This window comes from Primulina eburnea, chromosome 3 (assembly GCF_022965805.1).
Source record: "Primulina eburnea isolate SZY01 chromosome 3, ASM2296580v1, whole genome shotgun sequence".
Lineage (NCBI taxonomy): Eukaryota > Viridiplantae > Streptophyta > Magnoliopsida > Lamiales > Gesneriaceae > Primulina > Primulina eburnea.
This window is the reverse complement of record NC_133103.1, coordinates 5,980,786-6,003,611: the sequence shown is the minus strand read 5'-3', so window position 1 is coordinate 6,003,611 and position 22,826 is coordinate 5,980,786. Positions and strand designations below refer to the sequence as shown.

The window sequence follows — 22,826 nt, the reverse complement described above, 5'->3', positions numbered from 1 at the left end:
GTAAGTTCCACCCGTCACATAAAATAGATGATTGAATTGAAAATGTTTCGACATATCAAAAAATCATACCAGCTGATCCTTGAATCGGTTTTGACATCTCTAATATATCTTACCATATGTGATTGTAAAAATATGATCGACAAAAAGCGCCGAATCATGAGTTGATATTAGATTATTTTTTTTCCCTTTTTGTTTTTCTGTGATCTCTTTTTAACCACTTAAAAAAAATATGGGAGTCCAAATGCCAGGAAAAGGGGAAAGAATCGGTAGTTGGATTTAATTTGAAGCTGACATATAGATAGGAACAAAGGAGGCAAGGAAAAAAATTGTGGGCCAATTGTGATATCCAAGACATGATTTCCACATAATTAAATCTTTCATGGACCAATTATCCAAACCTGTCCATCAACCCTTTCATATCCAATGCTTCAAAATTTTTTTATCATATAGTAATTTGTTATTAGTACAATAATATTAAAATACAAATTCCTCAAGTGAATTCATAAAATATCTCATATTATAGGAGTATCTATTTCCAAGTCTCCTTATGTTTGGAGGGAGGGTTTAATTCTAATTCTTCACTATCTGACAACGAAGGTTCTGGAATAAGCTAGAAAGCACTTTTCCAACATCAATCCAGTTGGATAGAGAATATCCAACATTAGTGATGATGGGAATGACGGGTGACCGATCAGATTTCTATTCCTAACCAATCGAAATTCTATCCCCATACTTCAGCCCTGTAAATTGAAAATTGAACACACTTTATGGATGGAATTTCTATATTCGTAAATAGAGGACAGGAAAACTCTACCAGCTAAAACATGAAACTGGCTGAGCATTATAAGCACATTGACCGCGATTCTTGTGGCGCCCCCATCGGATCTCGGGTTCATCATCAAGAGAAGTGAAGTTGGATGGAATTCAAATTCCCCTAAACTGAATAGCATGTATACGCAATCAATAAGTTTGTTAGCAGATTCAGGCCGTTACTTCTTGCATTCTTGTATAATATCACCAGTAATCCCCACATGAACAAGTACCGTATCTGAAATGGTGAAACCTTTTTGAATCTCTTATAATGATTTCACGACCAGTGATCTTGGATATCAGCTTAACCACAGTATGACAGTCTTCGCAAGTTCTAAGATTTTTAATAACCTGGATGGTACTCCCTGCCACGGTGTTCAGAATCCCAAAAGCCACAGCAAGCTTCTCGCTGTGAATTCGTAACACAATTTCCTTCTCTTCCTCGTCGACATCGTGAAGCACTGATGCTACAGAGGGTACATATCCAACCTCTAACAGCTTCACAGATAATTCATCCAGATAATCGTAAATCTTCTCGTGCTGAGGATGTTTCCTGTCCCCAGCAAGAAAAGTATGAACACAACCCTTAAGTTCAACGAGACTAAATCCAGGTGATTTAACAAATCCCCGGTTTTTCATTAACAACCTCATTCTTTCTACATCTTCCCACCTACCGGCATCAGCATAAATATTTGAGAGTAATGTGTAATAAACCGAGTTGTTTCGATCCAACTCAAACAATTTATTTGCAGATATCTCCCCAAGATCCACATTTTTATGGATTCTGCAGGCAGCCAAAAGGGAACACCAAATAACAAAATCAGGTCTCACCCTCATCTCTGTGATCAAATTATACGCCTTTGTTACATAACCTACACGACCAAGAAGATCAACCATGCAACCATAATGTTCTACACTTGGTTCTATATTAAACCTATGTTGCATCGCGCAAAACCAGTGCCACCCTTCATCTACCAGACCACCATGGCAACAAGCTGAGAGGACTGATACAAAACTGATGCTGTTTGGTTTTACACCTGCCTGAATCATACCAGAGAATACTTCAAGCGCTTCCTTCGCTTGACCATGCATCCCGTAACCAGCAACCATGGCAGACCAGGACTTTACATTCTTTTCATTCATCCTATCGAACGCTCTTCTTGCCATATTTACTCTCCCACATTTGCTATACATGTCAATAATTGAAGTGCCTACGTAAACATCATTCTCAAGATTCTTCTTTATAACCTACATAGTCAAAGAAACCCAAAATATTGCTAAAGTAAAACAAACCAAAACATAGCGGAAAATGTATCATCAATTAGTAAATTTGAAGGTACCTGATCGTGCACACACTTGCCAATTTGCAGCGCTCCACAATTCGCACAAGAAAACAAAACAGTAGACAACGTCACTGCATTATACTCAAGCTCTGCACTCGTTACCATTAAACGGAAAACTTCAATGGCCTCTACAGCTAGCCCATTCTGCACACAAACGGCAATCATAGAATTCCAAGAAATCAAATCTCTTTCATCCATATCATCAAACACCTTCCTAGAAAACTCTACGGTGTCACACTTGGCAAAAGCCTCTATCAAAGTATTGCCGACAACCAAAACTGAATCCAATCCTCTTTTGATCACAAAGCCATAAACCACTTGCGTGACATACTTCTCACAAACTCGAGAACATGCTGAAAAAATCGAAGCCATGGCAACCCCGTCAATGCACTCTTCTTCCTCCTCAGAGCTGCTTTCGATATCTTCAGCCAACTGCTTTTTAAAAAGCAACAATGCTTCGCGGGGATAATCATTTTGAACATACCCGTTTATCATAGACGTCCAAGAAACCACGTTTCTTCGCGGAATTTCGTCAAACACTTTTCTTGCATCGTCCAACTCTCCGCATTTGGAATACATATCAACGAGTGCGGACGTTATAAAAACATCAGAACCATAACCAAAGACGAAGGCTTGTTGGTGGGCTTGCTTTCCCGAACTGAGATCACAGAGCGCAGAGCAGGATTTGATAGCACAAGGAAAAGTTGAACGGTTGGGTCTGAGTAATGATTTGCGCATGAAAGAAAAAGCTTTGAGCGCTTCCACTGGGTTGCCACTTCGAGCCAATTCGCCGATGATGGAGTTCCAAGAAAAGATACTACTCTTGTCCACATACTTGTTGAACAGATTTGCGAGATTTGCATTGGTAGAATAAAGACAACGGCGTTTGCATGACAATATACGTGATTTCCATCCCCAGTACTCAGCTTTGATCATTCCTTTGCCACCCTTTTTGTTCAATCATTCGCAAACTACCCCGTTGATCTTCAATTCCGCGACACCTAGCATTGCAATCTGCGTTTTAGTGAAGCGGGAGGAGACATTTGGGACCTTGCTCAAATTATTTTTTAAAATTCTTTTATTTAAATTGAATTTTGGACGGAAGAAATTTACGACAAAAACAAGTTGAGCAACTTCTAATTTTGTTACTAAATTGGAACTTCGCAAACAGCTATTACTCCATATCGATGACACATTTCTATAAATAAATAATGTTAAAGCTTTTAACTGAAATTATTTAGCAAAATATAAAGTTTAGTCCTCAATTTTTCATATAATGAATTTTTCACATTTACTAAGTATTTTGTTCATAACCCCTTGATAATCCGTGGCGTGTTTCATTACAGGAGAAGATTACCAATCTGACGAAGAAATACTCGACATTTATATGAAAATATACATGATTCTTACGTTGAACATATATTAGATCATTTTAAGTTCCAGCATTGATAAGACCCATTTTCAGTTGGGCATGCGAATAATAGTAAAGATTGTGTGGCAAAAAAATGCGGAGGAACAAACGAAGGTGCCAACAATCAAGCCTAAAAAACTTCAGCTACTTTGCTAGCAAGAACACGTTCTCGTCTCTCGACATATCCAAATGGGAACCACCCTGCTTTCCCTTTGCATTCGCCTTCAGCCCAACCATTGTTGGTCACCTGCAAATCATCAAACCATAGTCGGCACCATAAACAAAACGAAACTAAGAACAAACACCACATTAATGAATCGTCAAGAAAATTGCATGTGGAGCTTGATATAATTTCATATGGGATCCTTTACGCTATAATAATGATACATTGGTGAAGGCTAATGTGTCTTCATCAGGGTTCATCAGATCCCTCACCCCATGTCCCGAGTTCTTTTTCAATGCATAGAGGTAGGAAGGAATAACGTTGGTCCTCGGTTCACATTAATTGCAAAATATACCATCAATTATGGGACAAAAAGTATGGTAAAACATGACTCTTCACACACAAAATACTATTACAAGAATAAAATAAAGTTGAAATACAGACCTTTCGAACAACAACATAGTCACCGATTGCTAAAGTCAACTCTACATCAGACTCAGCTTCATATGAATGAATGACCTACAATAAGATGGATGCATCATGATCAGACACTTAAAATGACAAATTAGAAACATGCACACTCAATAATCATGAAGAGGCTGCACGATCAAGGGTCTGCCGACATGATAAATCAATTTTTTCATTGCAGAGCCGCTCAAATGTCACTTTTTTTATTATGGTATCACATAAACAGCCATATAAGGCATGAGGGGCCACAGACAAAACAAAAAAAAACATCAAGTACCTCGCCCAAGAAGTATCCCATGCCATCAGTGAACCCATTATATGTCTGAGAAGCAAATAAGTTTTCCAACTTGTTGTCTGAAACTGGAGGGATCGTGTCATCTGCAGCTGAAATAGGGGAAGCTTCAAAAGATTGACGGTCAGACAACATCTGCCCATCCACAAAATATCAATCAGTAAGCAGACAACCCTTATCTCAAACTAAATAAAAAGACGTTATTTTACTGATAACAGATACTTTAAGAATGATTTGATCGATTTGTACCTCCTCCCGTAGCTCATCAAGTATCAGTAAAACATGCTGGTGATAAGTGCGCTCAGCTGCAACCTTGAATAAGAGAAAATTTATGAACCGAAGAGTTAACAATGCCAATCCCGTGGATACTTCTATTTATCTGGAGGAATTTTTGTCAAAAAATAGAGCACAAACAAAATACATTACCATGGATACTAGTCGCTGGAGAGTCAATCTTTGCTGTTGACCTTCTACAGCTGCCATTGCAGCTCCAGCTTCTTTACCCAGGCTAGTCATGTTTGACTTGAGCTCATCAAGTTTCGTTTCTGCAACTTCCAGCTTTAACATGTTATCTGAATTTAAATTTGGTTCCCTCAATCTAACTTGTCGCCTGGAGACTTCAACAGCCTGTCTGGGACAACCCCAAATGAGAGCAGCAAATGGTTATGTGATGCATCATGGAACTTCGTAATATGGCATATGAAAACGTATTTTTCTTCAGAAGGCATTGCCGAATTTTGTGAAGAACAGAGTTCATCACATGGCATGTGTCGCATTTCAAAGTATTATACCTGAGCTTCAGCTTCCTGTCTTACTCTATCATATCTCTGTGCAAGTTGTCTAGCATCCTCTAGCGGAGATCCGACTACCATGGCTCTTAAAGGCTCTGCAACCTGGAATAATTATTTTCATCACTGGATATAGTAATAGCGTAGGAAACACAAATTTGCTTCGAAATGAAATCGTTAGATACAGGATAGAACTTAGAACAGAAAATGCAGCACATATTATTTGCCAGATATATTTTAATTGTGCAGTAGATCAGATCTGGCAAAACTGGCACCAGATTATATTTGGCTAATCATGTCACAGAACCTGTGTTCCCAGGGCTGTTAGAAGATTTTTATACTCTTTTTCTATTTGAAAACGAGCTCTGCTAAAGCTTAATGCCACTTTGGATAAAACACTGCCACTGGTGCATGTGTTTTCAGGTACCATATTTTCTGCTATCTTCGGATAATTTTGTACCTGTTGAAGAAATGACCTCTTCATTAGCCATGATTCTGATTTCTGGTTGTCGTGACGAATCACTGAAGATGAGAAATTTAAGAAACTTTCTTAAAATTTTCATCTTAAAGAAACTTACCACTCTGAACCAGCTTGGTTCCAGGTCACAATATAACCATCGACGCCACGACAATCTCTCTTTGAAAACGCTGAGAACAAAAAAAAAGGCAAAAAATATAGAATCACATGGTTACAGGAAAATTCCTCACATCTATAGGTAAAGACAATTGAATAACCTTGGCAGCACGAGTCGATATATATAGATTCTCCAAGTTTTGATGCCGTTGAAGCTCAGTCTCATCAGTCACAGTATTTTCTAAATCACCAAGGCCCGCCACCAAATTGTTTGAGAACAGCCTTGTCCACAACAGATCCCAATAAATAAAGAAATTTGTCATTATACAAGAATAACTACAACCAATCAAAGCTTATTCAAGCCCACAAGGCACAGCGAGGCTCAGCCTTTGAACCAAGAGACATGCCAAGCCGCAGCCCTTTAAAGATGCGTGCCTTGGACATGCATGATCAATAAAGCAGTGACTTGGTGCATCTCTAAGGCCCACTTCGCGCCTTAAAAGAAAGCATTGTGTGTTTAACGTCCATTCAAATTTGCTTTTTTTTAAAACAGAAATGATTATTTAACTTGTTACCATTTAGTTTGTGAATCACATATTAGATGCTATGACATAATTTTATTTCATATATACAAATTTGAAAAAATTATCACACATTGGCTACACTTACACATACATTGCAGATCATTTTCGTCATCTCCAATGGTAGCAAGTAAAAGGCCATGGCCACTAGTTAGGAAATAGGATTTATTTATTAGCTCAAGAGAACAATAATTCTATGTTTGACACTGCGACAGTCCTACTAGTGTTTGTTTACCTGGAGTTTACTTCAACTCCACTACTTGTCATGTTTAATTTATAAAGAAAAAACACCAGAATCCTCCGAATATTCAGAAAAATGTGAAATTTTCCACAAAATACAGAAAGCCGCACAAATGCTATATCTACTAAAACATTCATTAACGGTAGAAAACAACTGAACATCATTAAAGATCGCATATTTTAAAACAGTAAATGAGAAGTACTCCTCTGAAACTGGGTAAAACCAAAACTAATTGAACAAATTCTGTGTGCGTGTGAAAGGAAGAGATGGAATAGCGTACTTGCTGTTGCTTGGCTACTTGTTCTCTGAGCTTCGATGCTTGTTTTCTGAGAGCTTCCATGAAATTTGTGCAAATGTTGGGAGAAGGAGCTTTTGAATTTGTTGGGTCTCTTCAGTTCACGCTCTACTCTCTTTCTTGATATGAACTTTAATAAATTAAAATTTTAAATTTCTACTGATATAATGTTTGTTTTCCATTTTAAAAGATAAATAATGGAATTTAATAATTTTACCTTACATCTCTGTTTGATTTCATGCAAAAGTGATTTAATTAAACAAACTTTCATGTGATTACATTTATTAATTTGATTTTAGATTACCATCTTTATCACAAGAATACACGGTCATAAATTATTATATACTTTTATCAATTTTGATAATGATCATATTACTCAAATTCTATAATAAATAAATATTAATACTTATATTGAGATATTGAATGACAAATTTAAAAACTATCGATACACCGATTACAAAAGTTGTCGAAACTAAAAAAAATTATTAAAAAATTTGATCATACAGACATGCAATATCGTATATAATGGTGTTAGTATATATAACATGTCTCTTATCAAAATTTTGTGGTTACACATTTTCTTGAACAAAAATATTATTGAAGTTAATTTAACTCAATTAATTGCATAAATTGTAGAGAGTTAAAACAATCAATTAATCTAGATTTTTAAGTGTTTTTTAAAAGTAGAATTAATTTTATTGTTTGAATACAGTAGTAACAAAGAATTTTCTTTTAAAAAATACCCAATTATTATCAAATACTTTATTTTAATTTTTTTTTAAAGAACATCTTAATTATATATTTTTAATCACATCTACATAACTATTCAATTCAAATATAATTATTTAGTAAAAAAAAATTTCATAATTAGATGTATGTGTATATATATTATTAAAAAAGCTTATCTATCCAAATATCATAGTACTCCAATATTATTATTTTACTCTGCGCCAAATGTGGCGCAGAGCAGAGAGAAGCTCTGCGCCAAATGTGGCGCAGAGTGGTTTTTTATTTTTTTTAAATTTTTTTTTGTTTTTTTAATTATAAGTATTTATATTAAGAATTATAAATGTTTTTTATATAATAATATGATATTATTATATTAATTTAATAATTAGATATATTTAAATAATAGTATAAAATTTATTATATTATTTTAATAATTAGATAATATTTATTATATAATCTTAATAATTAAATATAAAATCATAAAAATTAAAATATTAATTATATTAAATTTACAAAGTATTTTATAATTAAACGTCTAACACACAAATTTATTGAATAATATTTAAATATTCAAGTATATATTTAATAACTTATAAAAAAATGAAATAAATAAAATAAAAAGAATATTCCGAGAATATTCTTTTTTAGAGTAAGATTTGAAGTAGATGGGTTGAAGATGAATATTGTATTTGATGCAGAAACTGCACTATTTTAGAGTAGAGTTGCTTTAAAACAGAGTTTTGGGTGGAGATGGCCTCATCAACGGTAACTAGCGGATTATATTGGAACGATGATCTTCATAATATAATTGTATATTAATTAATATACACATGATTCTATATGAATATTATCAAATAAAAATACGCTCATAATCACGAGTTTCACATATATCACTATTAATTAAATCATAAATCTCAATGCTCAGATGCTTCATCTAATTCCTGGAAGTACGAAGAGCAAGATAGATGGGGGAAGCAGGCAGCCATTGCATGAGGAATGAGACCTCCGTAGTCTCCACCACCAAAAAATGGAGACGGATTCCATATCCCGTAGTCCTCCTCCTCCTCCATCACCGCCGCAGGCGGACTGGGAGCTCGGAGGAACTCATCCGATGATGAAGGTGGCGGCGCCGGGAATGACCCACCTGAAACTGCCAACACCATCACCAACAAGACTATAGAAATCGACCTCATGATCATGACCTCTGAGTTTGATTCAATATTTAAGGATGCTTTTGTGATATTTTTCTTGTGCGAATAAATCCCATAAATTAAGTATGTATATTTTGAGCTTCAAGTTTGATTATGTTGTGCATGCTTGTTGTATGACGAAATCATGCATGTTGCGTGTCTTGGTTTCGATGGCACAGCTCATATGTCGTAGGAGGGCGGGCGATTTCTCAAAGTTCTTCAAATATTATTCAGCATCCAAAATAAATATAAATTATAGTACTGCCGTGAGTTTCCTCCATTAATGTTCGAACCAGGATTCCGAATATTAAAGTTGTGGTAACAAAAATATGAACAAAGTGATCTCAAATGATAGCGTCAATCGAAGACAAAAACTTGTGTGAGACGGTCTCACGGGTCGTATTTGTGAGACGGATCTCTAATTTGGATCATCCATGAAAAAGTATTACTTTTTATGCTAAGAGTATTATTTTTATTGTGAATATGGATAGGGTTGATCCGTCTCACAAATTAAGATCTGTGAGACGATCTCACATGAGACTCACTCTCAATCGAATATTTTCCTTGTAGACTCATTCAAAACCCCGCATTCACATCCACTCTAAACTGTCCTATTCTTGGTAAATCCCACCTGAGATGTGTAACATTACCAAAGCTAGCTAGTATCCGGCAGTACAAAAGTATCTTATGCCCTGAAAAATTCAGTGATATAAAAGAAGAGATCAAATTTATTCGAAAAGGCCGATGAGAAGAATTTGTTTCATGCTTTCTACAACAACTCTCACTCCTCGCAGCCCAAACAACACAAAACTTTTCCACTTCTTGTTTCTCAAATTTCCAACTATTAATCATTCCTCCAGCCTCCAACTTTCATAATAAATTGATATAATGTTATTTTAGCATATGAATATTTTACATTAAAATGTACATCAAATTTTGACAGTGCCCGATCTGTTCGAATTAAATGTGATCTCAATGGCATGAATTGGCGCTCTGTCTTAAATGTGTAGACTTCGTCTCACTAATCCTACAAGATAAACAATCTTCCCTAGCTTGCTCACCCTTAGGATGCAACATACATTTGACTGCCAAAATTTCAAAGTGTCTTTTGGCGCTCTCCTCGAAGCATTCCTATTTACGAATCATTCATTTTACGGGAAATTGGCCTTCAGTCCTCAGCCGTCGATTTTTTTTATGTTCAGTCTCTGAGTACTTTTTTAGTACCACATTTCCACATAAAGTGTACCACATTTTGTATGACATAGTACCACAATTTTGTGAGTAGGGAATGAACCCAAATAAATGTTTTGATTGAGGATTTTTCACCAACTTCCTCTTCATTTTACGAGAAGCCTGCTCTACTCAAAAATGCACAAACTAAATTTAAAAATAATGTTCTCTAATAATCCAAGCAGATCTAAAATTAAATTGGTCAATTATTGAAGCAATTTTTTGGGTGACACAATAAACAAAATTTTCAAAATATTAAATAATTTATTTTTTAAAAAAAAATTAGTTGAACTTCAACCAAACAAACAAATCCACACAACACCGTTTCCCATTTTGTCGCTTTCATGAATATCCCGCCAACTAAAAAATCCTTTTTCTGTTAAATCTCCATCTTTTTCCAACACTTTTTTTCATTTTTGAAGCCACATTCAATTCAAAATCGAATTAAAATGGATTTATTACGGAAGAAATATTCGGACGCACATTCATAAAAATTCGAGTGTAAAATTTTATTTCAAATGATTGTTTTCTATCATTAATAGATACTGGTGAGTTGTGAAAGTTATATGCATGGAATAATGAAGACTCACGACGACTATATGGAGGGGTAGGGACATTTCAAAATTTAATTATTAGTATAGATATATATGAAACAATTTTACCCCCATATTATATGGAGAGAGAGTGGTCCAAGTGATTATTTATTTTATCTTATATGGTCAGAACTCACAGGTCATATAGTTCACAATAATCACATAAATAATCAAATATACCATTTTATAATATTTTTTGATATTTATTTACGAAATTTATATTCATTATCGGAAAACAATATATATGGAAAATATAATATTAAATGTAACTTGTAATTCTTGCGTCATTATTAATAGAGGATGAATTTTGGACATTTATATAGGGGACATAGCCCCACTTGAATCGAGGGAGTTATGCTCAATGAATGACTCCATAAATAAGGGTTTATTTTGTATGCAATAAGTTGTATTATGAACTTGGAGAGTCCGCACAAATTTATAACCCTATCTTCTTTCAACCATAAGATATATGGCTACTTTTTTATAATAAAAAAATTCATATATATCATTATTTTAAAAAAGAAATGTATTTTCGATGTATGATATATTGATTTATAAATAAATTATTTTAATAAAACAATTGAACCAAATTTTAAAAAAAATGTATAATTAATTAATTTCTTATTAAATATAAGAAAGGATTAAAGAATATTAGAATGTAATAATTGTTTCCGACAGTGAATTAAGTACAAAAATGGTAATGGCAAATCTTGAAACCAAATAAGAAAACATGGGAAAAAGGGGGTGTTGGACTAATGATGCCTAAATTCCAAGAATAGCGACTTTTAGAAGAAAGTGCAAAAAGGCGTTTCTTTTTATCCTTTTCAAAAATTGACTCCAACTCGAAACATTCTCACTACCATGGCCTTCCTCGTTTCGATTTCTGCTCTGCTACTGCTACAATACGCTCCCTTTGCGCATTCCTAACACTTCACCTGCACATCGTCGTCATTCTTCGTATCTGCCCATGTCAACGGCTAGTAACCTCTTCGTGGTGGTGCTCTGGGCAGCCGTTACCGCCTCCGTAACATGCGCCGGCATGGACTCCGAAATCCAGGCGTTACTTTCATTCAAAGTCAATCTACACGACCCTCGCGGCATGATGGATGGCTGGGAAGCCTCCACGCCAGCCGCACCGTGCGACTGGAGCGGCATTCTGTGCGCCGATGGCAGAGTGCACGAGCTCCGCCTGCCGCGGATGCAGCTCAGCGGCCGGCTCAGCGACCAGCTCGGCAACCTGCGCCAGCTGCGCCGGGTTAGCCTGCATTCGAACAACTTGAATGGCTCGATCCCAAGCTCGCTCTCCGAGTGTTCGCTTCTACGTGTTATCTATTTGCAGTACAACTCACTCACTGGAGAAATTTCCCCGGCATTTTTCTCGAATCTCACGAATCTCCAAGTTCTTAACCTAGCTCACAATTACATATCCGGAAGAGTCTACGGGGAACTTCCGGTGAGTTTGAAAGTACTTGATCTCAGTTCAAATTCGTTCTCCGGTGAAATGCCAGACGGTTTCTCGTCGAGCCACCGGCTCCAGCTCATAAACTTTTCGTTCAACCTTTTCTCCGGCACAATTCCGGCAGATGTTGGAGCATTGCAGCAGTTACAATTCTTGTGGCTCGACGATAACGAATTATACGGCACTATTCCATCTGCCCTAGCTAACTGTTCTTCGCTTATCCACTTCAGCGGGGGGAATAATATGCTCTCCGGCGTAGTGCCGGCTACCTTGGGGTCACTCAGAAGTCTTCAAATCATCTCCCTACCGGGTAATCAGCTCTCCGGTTTGGTTTCTTCGTCACTTTTCTGTAAAATCTCGGCATTAAATGCTACAGTCAGAATTCTTATCCTGAGCTCTAACGGGTTCACGGGAATTGACAGTAATGATGGAGGAACGTGTGTTAGTGTTCTTGAAGTTTTAGACCTTCACGAGAATCAGATAAATGGTGTGTTCCCTAGGTTTTTAACCAATATTTCTACACTAAAGAATTTAGATATTTCAGGAAATTCAATTTCTGGGCTGTTGCCCGACCTCATTGGGAATTTAGTCGCTTTGGAGTTGTTTAGAGTGGGTAATAATTCTTTTACTGGGGGAATTCCTGAAAGTGTGACAAAATGTGTTTCCATGAGAGTTCTCGATCTTGGGAAAAATAAATTTTCGGGTTTGATTCCAGATTTTTTAGGAGGAATGAAGAGTTTGAATGCTTTGATTCTTGGTGGGAATTCGTTCACAGGTCTGGTTCCAGTGAGTTTAGGGGGTCTTTTTTTGTTAGAGTCGTTGGATTTGAGTGATAATAAGTTGATTGGCACTGTGCCAACGGAGTTGATGAGACTAACAATTTGAGCTCTCTGAATTTGAGCAATAACAAATTCTCAGATGGAGTGCTGCTGAACGTTGGGGAATTGAAGGGGTTGGAGGTTCTGAATATGAGTGGCTGTGGGTTCTCGGGTGTGATTCCTTCAAGTATTGGGAATCTTTTGAGGCTCAAAACCGTTGATTTGAGTAAGCAAAACTTGTCAGGAGAGTTGCCTGTTGAGCTCTTTGGGTTGCCAAATTTACAAGTTGTGGCTTTGGATGATAATTCTCTGTCTGGTGAAGTGCCTGAAGGGTTCAGTAGCTTGTCGAGTTTGCAGTATCTTAATCTTTCATTGAATAGTTTTCATGGTGGGGTTCCGATTACTTATGGATTTCTGAGATCATTGGTCGTTCTCTCATTATCACACAATCGATTGAATGGTACAATTCCCGTCGAATTGAGCAATTGTTCGGGTCTCGAAGTTTTAGAACTCAGAGAAAATGGCATAACCGGTGATGTTCCCAGTGAATTTTCCATTCTATCTGATTTACAGAGGCTTGACCTGGGCCAGAACAGTTTAACAGGTGATATCCCAGAAGGAATTTCCAACTGTTCATCTTTGGTTGCTTTATTATTGGATTCAAATCACATCTCAGGTCACATTCCCGAAACATTGACAAGGTTAACGAACTTAACAGAACTTGATCTCTCTTCAAACAATCTGACTGGATTTATCCCAGCAAATCTTTCGTCAATCTCTACCTTGCAGCACTTAAATTTGTCAGTTAATCATCTCGAGGGTGAGATTCCAGGGGCCTTAGCTTCTCGATTTAGTGATCCTAGCATTTACGCCATGAATGAAAATTTGTGCGGGAGGCCTTTGAAAAAGAACTGCATTAGCACGAAAAGACGGAAGAGGAGATTGATTCTTTTTATAGCTGTGGCTGTAGCTGGGAGCTTGATGATGCTGTTCTGCTGTTGTGGGTACATATACAGTCTACTAAGATGGCGCAAGAAGTTGCGAGCTGATTCAGCTGGAGAGAAGAAACGGAGCCCGAGTCCCGGTTCACAAGGGGCACGGGGAAGTGGTGAGAATGGGGCTCCGAAGCTTATCATGTTTAATAACAAGATTACATATGCAGAAACTGTGGAGGCCACGAGGCAATTTGATGAGGAAAACGTGTTGAGCAGGGGTAAATATGGGCTGTTGTTTAAAGCCACTTATGCTGATGGAATGGTTCTTGCAATTCGTCGTCTTCCCAACACATCTATCGAAGAGAACACCTTCCGTAAAGAAGCTGAATCTCTTGGCAAAGTTAAACACCGCAACTTAACAGTTCTTAGAGGCTATTATGCAGGGCCACCTCCTGATATGCGACTTCTTGTTTACGATTACATGCCAAATGGAAACTTGGGCACTCTTCTTCAAGAAGCATCACACCAAGAAGGGCATGTCTTAAACTGGCCAATGCGTCATCTTATTGCCCTAGGAATAGCTCGCGGTCTATCATTCTTGCATTCTGTCTCTATAATCCATGGTGATGTAAAGCCACAAAATGTCCTCTTTGATGCTGATTTCGAAGCTCATCTTTCTGATTTCGGGTTGGATAAAGTAACGATACCAACTCCCGCTGAAGCTTCCACATCCACCACACCAGTCGGTACTATCGGTTATGTAGCACCAGAAGCCACACTAACAGGGGAACCGAGTAAAGAAGCGGATGTATATAGTTTTGGGATCGTGGTGTTGGAAATTCTAACCGGGAAAAAACCGGTGATGTTCACTCAAGATGAGGATATTGTGAAATGGGTGAAGAGGCAGTTACAAAGGGGCCAAGTTTCGGAGCTTCTCGAGCCCGGTTTGCTGGAGCTCGACCCCGAGTCATCCGAGTGGGAAGAGTTCTTGCTAGGGGTTAAAGTTGGATTGCTCTGCACAATGCCCGACCCTATGGAGAGGCCTTCTATGAACGATGTAGTTTTTATGCTCGAAGGTTGTCGGCTAGGTCAAGAACTTCCTTCCTCAGCTGATCCCACAACGCTTCCTTCACCCAACTGAAAATCGATGTTCTGTCAGAATTCATTCATTTTATGTAGTCATGTGTGTATTCTTTTCGTGTATGAATCATGATTAAGATCGCATTGCAATTTGTTGGTGATTCGATCGCTTCTTGTGTCAAACTCTTGCTTTAATCAAATTTCAAGTTTTCCATTTGATGAGCAGTGGTGAAACGTTCATGTTTTCCACAACCTATTCGTTTATAATTTATTAAATCAGTTCAATGTTTTAACATAAATTCAGCTTGCTCAATTGTCCGAGCCACACTAATTTTGCTTTCAAAGACTATTTGGTCTTGCATTTAATTATATTAATTAGTTGTTTTTATATAAAATTTATAAATACCTTCCCACGACTGTAATACCCTCGAATTTTATATTACAAAAATGCCCTTGCTTTCATGCAACGTATTAATTATGCAATCTAAATCTAAACATGAAAAAGGACATAAAACTGAAAGGCCGTCTGGCATCTTCCCATGTGTATTCATTCATTCATACATACGAGAAAAATAGCCGTTGCTTTGGTCAGTGTCTTGAAACATAAAATATGCAGACAAACTTTATCGGAAAGGGGTCTGTCTACATTTCATTGGTCGAGTTTTTTGGGTCCTATTATACGGAAATTAGCAGTTTGACCAGTAATGTGGGGCTCAATCTCCTCGGGTATCAGGGAGTTGTTTGGCGATATGTCATTTGTATTAGAGACTTTGTTATTTCTTTATTGCATTACTTTTTATTCCAACCAAAAGCTAATAATAAAGAATTTACGTTAAGTTATATAATATGGAATGGGATGACCATGTTTGGTCAAACTAGGTAACTCACAAAATTTTATTGAATCATCATGTTTATTATATGCAGTGAGTCACCCGGATGGCCCATTTTTTTTTAAATAAAAATTATATGTAAATTTTGTATAATTTTAAATTAAATTTTATGAATTTGGGTATATCAATTTAAAATATTTAAAGATTTTAGAGTTCAAGATTCTAATTCAGGCCCGCGACCGATGATATAAGTCTTAAATTTGCAAGCTCTTACAAAAAGTAGGAGTATCCTGTTACACACCCCTCTCACGCCCAAGAATGAACATCTGGAGCGTGGAGTTTACAAAATGACCCAATTATGGACAGAACGGGTGGTCCAACACATTACGGTGGAACCTGAACTCCGATACCATGTTAAGATTGGAACTTGGACCTAACTCAACCCCAAAAGCTAGCTCAAGGAGGGAGGATTGTCCAAGATCATATATACAACTCTCAAATTAGTAATCCAACCGATGTGGGACATTTAACATATCCACTTATATAAATCATGGATCTCGTATTTTTTACAAGAGTAGATCAGACACTTCACCTTCTGTATCAAAACATTAGTGTAAGAGGATTGTGCTACATGGGTGTAATCCACGCGTTGACACATTTAAAAATTTGGGCTCGTGAGGTGGTTTCAGCATTCATGTGGTGCCATGGTCTCTTTCTTCCCAACTGCCAAACACTCCTCCGAGACAGCGACAATAAATGAAGATAGTAATGAACTACAAAAAGACGAATTGTACTGTGGCAACTTCAGAGAAAATGAGTAGTTTTGAAAGTTGTGAATCGAGTGAGTGATGGAGGGAGACACGACAGTACTTGTATTGAAAGTGATTCATCAGTCATCTCGAACCACTTTCTTACCTTTTACAGACGGTGAAAATTAATTTAAAGAATAATTTTCCACTCGTCGAAGAAATATGTTTAAAAAAATAAATAAATAAATAAGTATTTGATGAAAATTTAAAATAGTACTCCTTACTGAAATGACTGAAAGGATTTCAGCTGGTATTGTTATCTTTATGTATATATTATTTTCAGTAATTTAAGAAAAATATATAAGGCGTTTAATAATTAAGATGATAAAAAGCTAATTAACATACATCAAACAAATGTTTGCTTGCGAATTCAACATTTGTACTTATTACTTAAATAAAACTAATTTTGATAAACTTTTATGACATTTACTTATTAAAAAAATAAAATAGATACGAAACAAATAAATACGTGAGAATTACTTAAATGTTGAGTAGGATGAAAAATCTATTTCTACCTTTGATCTCTTTTTGTCCATTGTTTTATGAAAAACCTCACAAAAAAGATTGACACAAACTGAAAATAATTCTAAACAAGATTGGTACTTACACAATGAGTTTAGGTTTAACGGATACCACCAATATGAAAATTGGGTACGAGTATTAAATTGGACACTTGTGGGCACGGGTCGGTTAACACGTTTATAAGACCCGGCCCGGTAAGATTTTAATACCAGTATACATATATACAAACACACACACATAATATATTTAAACAATGTATTTGTATTCTTTTTTGTTATAAAACACAGAACGATTGCCATGGTAAGTACATTTTTTAAATTCTAGATTTATAATAATATACCAAGTTATATCATTAAATAAATTTCATATAATTCTTTTGAATTTAATTCCTCGTTTTATTTATCATTCCCATTCCTTATTTCCAAATATCCGGATTTGATCACCTCGTAATTTATTTAAGGGTTAAAATGAACAGAATTTCCCATATGATGGTCACAAGCTGAAAAGATCACCTAAAGTCTCTCTTCTTCTCTTTCCCTAAAATCAATTTTCTTTTGAAAACCCTAATTTGCCTTTGTATTTCCTCCCTATGTTGTCTCCCCTTTCCCCTCACATCGTTGAACAGCACTCCAATTTTTTTCTCTTTTGAGGAACCAATCAAATACCCTCCCGGCATTCAGATCCTCGAGCGGGCATCCCTCTTGCTCTGCTACCACTCCCAAGATTCAAAGATGATATCTGAATGCAAGACATCCGAAAATAGACGAACACAGATACGATTTTGATTTATAATCAATAATTACTTCTTAATTAGTCATTGAATTGCTTTGGAGAGTTCATAAAGGAGGGTCTATCCAGAAAACACACGAAAAATGGAAGACCAGTTCGATAAAATTGAAAAATAAGAGACTAAATTAGGAACGTGTCGTATAACGAGAGATTAAATTGAGCGTTATTCCCGTCCTTTTAAGGTGTGTTTGATTGAGTAGATTAAATAAGGATAGATTAATAATCAAATATTTATCGTTAAAATTTTAAGATGTTTTAATAATCATTTTGACCCGGTTTAATATCCAATTTTATTAATCAAATAGTTATCCATAAAATTGAATCTTAAACCGGGTCAAAATGATTATTAAAACAACTTAAAATTTTAACGATAAATATTTGACTATTAATCTATCCTTATTTAATCCACTCAACCAAACACACCATTAGTTTATTCATAGGTAAAAATCCAAACGTAAAAAATACGCATCTTACAATGTTTGACAACGGGGGAAAATTTCAAGGAGAATTTTTTGTTGAGTAATAAGAGTCTTCAACTTGAACCGGATTGTTTAGTTTTTGTTATGATTGTATTAACTAAAAATTAGAGATGCAAATAATATAACATAAATATAATTGTTCAAAAATGTAACGGGTCGAGTCTCGAACTTTAGTGAACTCAACCTATTATCATTTCTAGTATCACACAATCAAGAATCACTTCAGAAAAAATAATAATAATAATAGTTGAAAGAAGGCACGTTAACGATGCATCACGGTACTAGTAACTTTTTATTTAAAAAAATATTGTATATTAGTAACTTTTTTTTTGACATGGCATACTAGTCACTTTAGTATCAAAAGGTTGTGGAAATTTGTCCTTTCAAGCTGGTCGACTGCGTAGTTTTGACTTTTGTGTGAGCGTTTAATCCCACTTCATCGGATTTATCATTCTAATACCCCTCCAAGGCTCCAACAAATTCACTTTTTAACTACATCAATTACAATTTTTTTAAAAAATAAACACTTCAAATAAAACATAATATTAATTTCTAGGAAACCATTACGAGACACTTGTTAATTCAAACACGACTTGGCTTTTAAAAATTAACGGGAAAAGACGTGCTTGCAAGCTCAAAAATTATCGGGACCTATGATATTCAGTGCCAGTATTCCCCGTGAGAAAATTGCCGAACTGTTGGGGATTTTGATCTTCGCAGCCATGTATACTATCATAGTAAACAAGAAGAATAGAGCATACATAGCTTTTTGACAGGAGGGGTTTTTACATAAATCACATCTTGTTTTAGTAAGTTAAAGCACCGTAAGAACATCATGAACTTTATTCAGGGATAATCAAGCTTCCCATGTAAAATCTACTTCCATAACATATCAACCACTCAATCATTCTGACATAAATGAACCTAAAATCAATGCCACGGCTAAAATTACCAGGGTAACCAAGGAAAAATAAATTATGATTCTTACTTGAGAGGGACTGTCAAGCAACAATACTCTCTTACTCTGCTCGAGATTGACCAGCACGAGAAGAAAGAATGATGCCAACAATGAGCCCATAAAGAGCCAGGGCTTCAGCGAAAATAAGGATAAGAATCATCCCAACAAAGAGCTTTGGTTGCTGAGCGTTAGCCCTACCAGGGAATAGATACGATGGTAGTAAATGTCATTGCATCTCATAAAGATAAAAAGACAATCCAAAAGGAATAAACCCAATCAGTATCTGAATAATACAAAAGGTAATAAAAGATAAATCACAACATAAATGATCCTGCTTCACAACGGGAACCACATCCTCTGATTAAAATAATGATGAAATGCAAGAGCACTGAACTCAAAGTTGCCTTTGACTCACAAAGAGATAGACATCCTTGCTTTATCTCACAAAAGATCTCAGAATAGAACATTTCAGCTTGATAACTCAAACCAGGCCCATAATGCTTTTGCCTTCATACCCATGCTCATGAAGAAATAAAACCACCGATTTCATTATATGTCATAGTTAATTTTGTAAAAACATCAGACAATACAAGAAGGCTTTCTGGAAAATCTTTAGGTCAATTAACAAATAAAAGGCATCTAGTAACCGGACAAGCACGACAACTTCTTACTTTTCGTGCCAAACGTTCAGTTTTCACTCAACTCTCAACTCGAACTTGTCTTGGAAGAATCACCATAACACTATAAATAGTTAGAAGAACAATTCTCAATCGAGAAATAACATTATGGTTGCCACATAAACTAAAAGACAAATGAATAAACAATTAAAACAACCAATGACACAACCAATTTTTTCTGTAGCCCATATTGACAAGTCACAGTGCACCCTCTGAGAAAATCCAAACGAGTGCACAACGGAAAAAATCATAGTGATAAGTCGCAACAAAAAGAATATATCAGGTTCGGGAAAATCAAGCTCCATAACTGCACGCAAATCGACATAAAAATCGAACAAGCAAGTTCATTCACAGTGCTTCATCATCCATATCTAATACCAATAACAAACAATTGGAAAGCCGACGAGTTAAGGCAAAAAATAGCACCTGACACCGGCATCTCCGACGATGCCAATGGCCATACCAGCAGCCAGTCCAGCAAGCCCACAAGAGAGTCCAGAAGAAAGGTGCGCATATCCATCAAACAAGTAGTAAGACTTGGCCTTAGGATTAATACCGGTACTGATGATCACGGCAATAATCAAACCGTAAATACCCAAAACACCAGCCATAACCACCGGCACAATAGACTTCATCACCAACTCCGGCCGCATCACCCCCATCGATGCCACCCCGACACCGCTCTTCGCCGTTCCGTACGCCGCTCCCATACCTACAGAGAGATAATTGAAATATAAAACATAAACATCCCAGATCCGTGGGAAAAAAGCGATGGATCGCGAAAAACAGCTTACAAGAGAAGACCAGAGCGGCAGCGGCGCCGAGGAAACCAAAGAATGGGGCCGTTTCATCGCCGGCGAACGTTGACGACATCTTTTTATCAATAATTCGGATTGGCTTCTGCGGAGATCGGATCTGCTTTGCGAAGAGGATTCGCGAATTGGTGAGCTGGATAGAGAAACCGATGCCCCAACGAAGTCGAACGCTTTTCTGTGGTGGAGTGAGATTCGAACTCCATTTTACCTTGCTGCCCCATTGGGGTTGTTTTGAGTTTTGACTTGTTCAGGGGTGGTTTTGACATTTGAGTTAAGAAATACTTTATATATATATATATATATATATGAGATGGTCTCACGAATCTTTATCTGTAAAATGAGTCAACCTTACTGCTATTCACAATAAAATGCAATACTATTAGCATAAAAAGTAATATTTTTTTATGAATGACCCAAATAATATATTGGTCTCACGATATACGACATGTAATCGTCTCACACAAATTTTTGTCCATATATATAATATAATATAAACAAGCAACAGTTTGACACATACTCAGGTCATATTTGAAATAAAAATAATATTTTTAATATAAAAATAATATATTTCATTCATACCAATATATAGAGCATAAAATAGTTTTTATTGACATAACCAATAAAAACTTATATTTTTACGGTTAAAATTTTTTTAAAAAAATTTTTTCACATAAAGAATAATAATTTTCTTATGTCAAATTGTATATTTGTCTCGCGGAATTAATTCGTGAGAAAATCTCACATAAGTTTTTATGTTTCCAGAAAAGTATCAAAAGATGTGTTTCGAGTTTTTAAATAAATACTTAAAAAATAAACAAATAAATTATCCTGTGCATATTTAATTCATAGAATATATGTAATCCACCTTCAGTACAAATGTTGTTTATTTTGTTTTTTTCACGTCTAATGGACAACAGAAGTTTAAACATTTTATCATATACAATAGCTTGTGTATATCATCAAATACAGTAAACAACCATTCATATGATTTTTAAAATTTACTCCAAGCTAGTCATGATTGGCCATGGCTCCAGCTATGCCAATTTAAGCGGAGATAGTACTTTTATATATCTCTAAAAAACACGTCTTTCTTTATCTCCTTGTGAACTCCTCATTTGGTTCAGGATCGGAATTCAAATTCTCTCACTCGATGTATTAGAAAACAAATGAGGTTGTGTGTTTAGACGAAATCGAAGCTCGCACATCCTTACATATTAAAGACAAGGGTGCCAGAATTTTTGTTTGAGAGAGGAGAAATTTTCAAAAATCAGTTGTGAAAATAATGTTCAGTAATGGTCTTAAAAAGTCTTTTAATTTATAATTAGTCTGAACGGGCTCCGAAGTCAAGTGGGAGCCTTACGTATTCAAGTTGGATTACTTGGGCTCTCCAAACCGATCAAAATTCTCCACATGTTTAATACCAACATTTGGTTCATTAATCATTATCATAATCTAATCGATCATTCCCTATCATTGATGTGGTAGGTTTGTTTTTTGACTCAGTACCGGACTCAATTAAAGAGACTCACAAATTTAGACCACTTCCACTCTCATTTCACAGTCGTCGTACTCTCTTAACTATTATATGTTTGTATTTTTTAATATAATTTTAAAATCACTTTGTATTATTTTAAATCAATTCTTCCTTTACCATCACAGCTAGCTTGTCACAGAGAATGTAAAACATTATCAAAGGATCTTTAGATTATATATCAATATGTTACATCTAATGCTATTATTTTTTAATCGTTTAATTTGATTATATTTAACCTGAACTTAATTTTCAAACAACAAAATTTGTACCGTTTATGTACTTAAGGTCTGCATCGCATCTCCCGATCATTCATTTTTTTTTAAAGAGAATAATTTTGTTTGTTTTTATGTTATGTCGACAAACGACAATCCCGGCTATAAATAAAATGACTTGATAGGTTGACTTGTTGACCT

At 35.9% G+C, this 22,826-nt stretch overlaps 3 protein-coding genes and 1 pseudogene across 4 annotated transcripts; 1 reads left to right on the top strand and 3 right to left on the bottom strand.

The window, feature by feature from the left end:
• Positions 1-404: 404 nt before the first annotated feature.
• Positions 405-3,325, bottom strand: LOC140825756 (pentatricopeptide repeat-containing protein At3g26782, mitochondrial). The gene is made up of 2 exons (XM_073187702.1): positions 2,151-3,325; positions 405-2,058 (listed from the first exon to the last, which is right to left on the bottom strand). Exons 1-2 carry the CDS (start codon positions 3,087-3,089, stop codon positions 1,015-1,017), a joined length of 1,983 nt encoding a protein of 660 aa, XP_073043803.1. The 5' UTR covers positions 3,090-3,325; the 3' UTR covers positions 405-1,014.
• Positions 3,326-3,476: 151 nt separating this feature from the next.
• LOC140825755 (SH3 domain-containing protein 2-like) lies at positions 3,477-7,126 on the bottom strand (annotated as a pseudogene).
• Positions 7,127-11,497: 4,371 nt separating this feature from the next.
• Positions 11,498-15,184, top strand: LOC140825754 (uncharacterized). The gene is given in 2 exon segments (XM_073187701.1): positions 11,498-13,041; positions 13,044-15,184. Coding segments are annotated over 2 exon segments (3,384 nt in total). The 5' UTR covers positions 11,498-11,675; the 3' UTR covers positions 15,062-15,184.
• Positions 15,185-19,167: 3,983 nt separating this feature from the next.
• On the bottom strand, positions 19,168-21,095 carry LOC140825753 (V-type proton ATPase 16 kDa proteolipid subunit-like). Of its 2 annotated transcripts, XM_073187699.1 has the most exons (4): positions 20,859-21,085; positions 20,491-20,776; positions 19,418-19,581; positions 19,168-19,338 (listed from the first exon to the last, which is right to left on the bottom strand). In XM_073187699.1, exons 1-3 carry the CDS (start codon positions 20,935-20,937, stop codon positions 19,449-19,451), a joined length of 498 nt encoding a protein of 165 aa, XP_073043800.1. In that variant the 5' UTR covers positions 20,938-21,085; the 3' UTR covers positions 19,168-19,338; positions 19,418-19,448. The 2 variants fall into 2 exon arrangements, with proteins under 2 accessions (XP_073043800.1, XP_073043801.1); XM_073187700.1 differs by having other exon boundaries at positions 19,168-19,581; positions 20,859-21,095.
• Between the last annotated feature and the right edge of the window lie 1,731 nt (positions 21,096-22,826).

Bases quoted from the DNA above. Each gene is read 5' to 3' on its own strand.
- LOC140825756 (XM_073187702.1), bottom strand. From the start codon at position 3,089: ATGATCAAAGCTGAGTACTGGGGATGGAAATCACGTATATTGTCATGC. The intron at 2,059-2,150 runs GTACCTTCAAAT...TTGACTATGTAG, and splicing joins GCAAGTGTGTGCACGATCAG to GTTATAAAGAAGAATCTTGA.
- LOC140825753 (XM_073187700.1), bottom strand. From the start codon at position 20,937: ATGTCGTCAACGTTCGCCGGCGATGAAACGGCCCCATTCTTTGGTTTC. The intron at 20,777-20,858 runs GTAAGCTGTTTT...ATCTCTCTGTAG, and splicing joins TGCCGCTCTGGTCTTCTCTT to GTATGGGAGCGGCGTACGGA. The intron at 19,582-20,490 runs GTGCTATTTTTT...ATTCCCTGGTAG, and splicing joins GTCGGAGATGCCGGTGTCAG to GGCTAACGCTCAGCAACCAA.